Source organism: Elephantulus edwardii, unplaced genomic scaffold (assembly GCF_000299155.1).
Source record: "Elephantulus edwardii isolate Elephantulus edwardi_28Jun2011 unplaced genomic scaffold, EleEdw1.0 scaffold00008, whole genome shotgun sequence".
NCBI lineage: Eukaryota > Metazoa > Chordata > Mammalia > Macroscelidea > Macroscelididae > Elephantulus > Elephantulus edwardii.
The window spans coordinates 15,992,734-15,996,197 of NW_006399758.1; the positions used below are offsets into that span (position 1 = coordinate 15,992,734).

Below are 3,464 nucleotides of genomic sequence, written 5' to 3' on the forward strand. Positions count from 1 at the left end.
CTAGCTTAATTTGTTCAGAAAATATATTTACTTTATTTTCTTAATTGATGAAGAATTACTAATTCACTCATCTTGACTAACTCTATTTTGATAGCATGCAATCTGTAATTATTAAATAATGAAATAAAGCTGAGTGATTTAAGTCCTCATCCTTTTTACAAACTCTAACCATGCTCACTGCTGTTGAGTCAACTTGAACTTGTAGTGACTGTCCAATGGATTTCTGAGACTGTGGGTCTTCAAAGGAGGAAAATCTCCATCTCTATCACACAAGGAGTCAAACTGCTCACCTTTTGATTAAAGAGCATTAATATACTATGCCACTCGAGCTCCTTATCCCGGTAGGGAATAGTGGGAATTTTCCATAGCATAAGAAAAAAATCAATTTTTCTAGTCTTTATTACTAGGCCTGTGACGTAAATAAATATTGAAATAAGCAATCTTTTTTAAAAAATAATTTCAATTCCAGAGTCAGCTTTCATAGTAATAGAAATCATAACAGCAAAATCACGTTAGGCTGTTAAAACTAGACCATTTTAGAAGACTCACAAGCATATACACCTTACCTGCATAAACTCAGGTCGCAAATTTTTTAATCCATAACGTTGTTGTACAGTCAAGTGCAAAAAATTACGTCCATAATGATCTTTTATATCTACTTGGGCACCTAAAAAGAGTAGAACAGAACTGTAACTTCTATCTATCTATCTATCTATCTATCTATCTATCTATCTATTTATTTATACTATAATTTATTTTAGTTTTCAGTTTGAGAAAATGAATGACTTATTACTTTACACTGTGTGCCAGCCTTTCAAAGAAAATTTTACTCAGATGAGAAAATATATTATATTCAAAGGGTTTATATAACTGTGTGTGAAATATATTTAAAGGGTTTACATAACTGTGTGTGTATGTGTGTGCTGAAGGGAGAATATTTGATATGTTTCATCAATATATGAGGTATTATCATAAAATAGAAATAAAGTAAGATTAGACATGGGGGGAAAAGAAGATAAGACCAAAATGCTTCTCTTTTATGAGTTCTCATGGCACTAGGGAAGTATCTAGTTATGGTAGCAGACTTGAAGAACTAATTAATTCAAAGACTATTGATAAAATGTTCATCAAATGTCTAAGAAATAATTGTTTTATGAATATTATCTATTATTATTCTGAACTTTTCATTTTATCTACCAATCTCTTATTGGAATGAAAATGATGTTAGGCATGGGCAGTGTTCCATTATCTTTATAGTCATAGTACCTGGCCCAGTGCCTGGCACACAATAGATGGTTAATAAAAGCTTATTCATCCAAATTGAACCGAGATTATAAAGATGTGGCTCAGTTCTTGTCAATACCTTTAGATAGCAGTAAATTCACAATGTTCCAAGATGCAGAAGCAGTTGCTAATAGAAGTGGAGAACGTCCTTCATAATCTATGCTATTAATATCTGCTCCCTAAAACAAAACAAGCCATTTAACTAAGAACTTGTAAGCAAATAAATCAGCATACAGTATAATCTCTAAATAATAGTAACTCACTGAAATAAAGGCTAGATAGTAGTCAAGCTTGTGATAAACTATAGAATTTCTGGAGATTTCTCTATAATTCATATGTTGTTACTTCAAAAATTAAAGCCTTCTTTCACAATTTCAGCAAAAAAATATTCTCACATGTTAATCTATTGACTGCTAACTACCAATAGCTGTCACTATTATAATAACAACAACACCCCTTTGACCTACACTATTATTGTATTTCTCACTTTAAGAAATTGTTTTTTAAAATAACCAAATGCTAAAGATCCTCCAAAATCGTGCTCATATTATCTGCGTATAGTATCACATATCTGCAAATATGACAATGAGTTCAAAATAAATATTCACATGAAAGAATTCTACATTATCAATTTTACTTCAAGTTCTAAAATAATTTGTAATTAAATATTTTTTTTAAAAACTGTATTTTGAATCATATGACAGATTTTTTTTACTCTTTCTGAGATGTTTACTCAATCTTTTTATTTTAGCAATAACAAAAAAATTGCTCCCAATTACCAAAAGTGACTGATTTGTACACTTAAAACATTATTAAATGTAAATTATAGTTTAACAAAGTTGAAAAACAATCAAACATACATCACAGACAGTACTTGCAATAAAACAATCACACTTGGTTATATTTATCAGTGTAATGACCTACTTTATAATCAAAATTTATGACTCCAGTGAATCTCGAATGTTTATATAATGTGAAAATGAACTTAATTTTGGGAGAAGGTGATCTTATATGATCTCAAAATATGTCATGTCTTCTGGAACATAAACGTGGAAGAAGTGAATAGTTGGACTTTACCTCTATTCTTGTTTCCCTTAGTAATGGAAACTTGATTCAGAACTAATCTGTATCTTTGGAAGCAGGAGTGGAATCCACTTCCTAAACATGTGTTTGGAAACGATGAACTTTGATAAACGATGCTAGTTATAGAACGGCTTCAAGCCTTTTGTTCACAGGGTTGCTATGAGTTGTGCTCAATTTGATGCAAACAACAATAACCACCTGTAGCTAACCCTCCAGAAGCAGTTTTCTGAAGCAGTAAATAGCATCGGAGGAGACTGCCCATCTTTCTCTCCTGGAGCAGCTAGTGGATTTGAACTGCATTGCCTTCTGGTTGGCAGCACACCTCCTCAGCACTAGGCCACCAGAACTCCCTAATGTACCATTATATTTAGTTATAGTATTTGATATGGTAAAAACCCCACCTTAAAATATTCATGCTTAAAGTTATATATTTTGATAAACATAATTTCAACTATGGATTTAAATGCATTTGAATATGGCAGCAGTAACCCTCTGAAAGGAGGTTTGTTTGTTTTTTTAAATTAATGTTCTTGTTTGAGATACTAAAATATGTAGTTTTTAAAAATAAAAGCAATACTTGTTAAGCAAAACTAAAAGTGTGAAATAGTTGCAATTTAACATATAATTTTACAAAATTAATCAAAACTAGGACACTGAGAACAGTAAAGCTTCATCTCACCTATTTAGTACTTTGTAGGTGGGTAAGTCCTCGGAAAAGGAAATAGTGCTTGGAAAGGTGAAAGATCAGCAAAGGAGAAGAAAATTATCAATGAGATGGATTGACGCAGTTACTATAGCAGTGGGCTCAAATGTGTCAGAGATGGTGAGGATGGCAAAGGATATGTCAGGAGACATCTTTTGTGCATAGGGTACTGAGTCATAGTCAACTCGATGGCATCTAACAACAACTCAAATAGAACTGAAATAAGATGAGGCAAAGTTCTTAGAAATAGAAATGTATGTGTGTATGTGTGTGTGTGTGTGTTAGAAACCATAAGACATTGTGTTGTTGTTGTTATGTGCCGTCGAGTCGTTTGTGACTCATAGCAACCCTATGTACAACAGCCCTAAACCCTGCTCTATCCTGTGCCAATCGC

At 32.3% G+C, this 3,464-nt stretch overlaps 1 protein-coding gene across 1 annotated transcript in view; it reads right to left on the reverse strand.

Annotated features, from left to right (window-relative positions):
* Nucleotides 1–3,464, reverse strand: part of TRPA1 (transient receptor potential cation channel, subfamily A, member 1) — a 68,387-nt gene that overhangs the window by 37,058 nt on the left and 27,865 nt on the right. Inside the window, exons 9-10 of the mRNA XM_006880540.1 lie at nt 1,364–1,463; nt 567–667 (exon numbers count right to left, since the gene is read on the reverse strand). Coding sequence (XP_006880602.1) covers nt 567–667; nt 1,364–1,463 — 201 coding nt within the window. The remainder of the gene's footprint in view (nt 1–566; nt 668–1,363; nt 1,464–3,464) is intronic.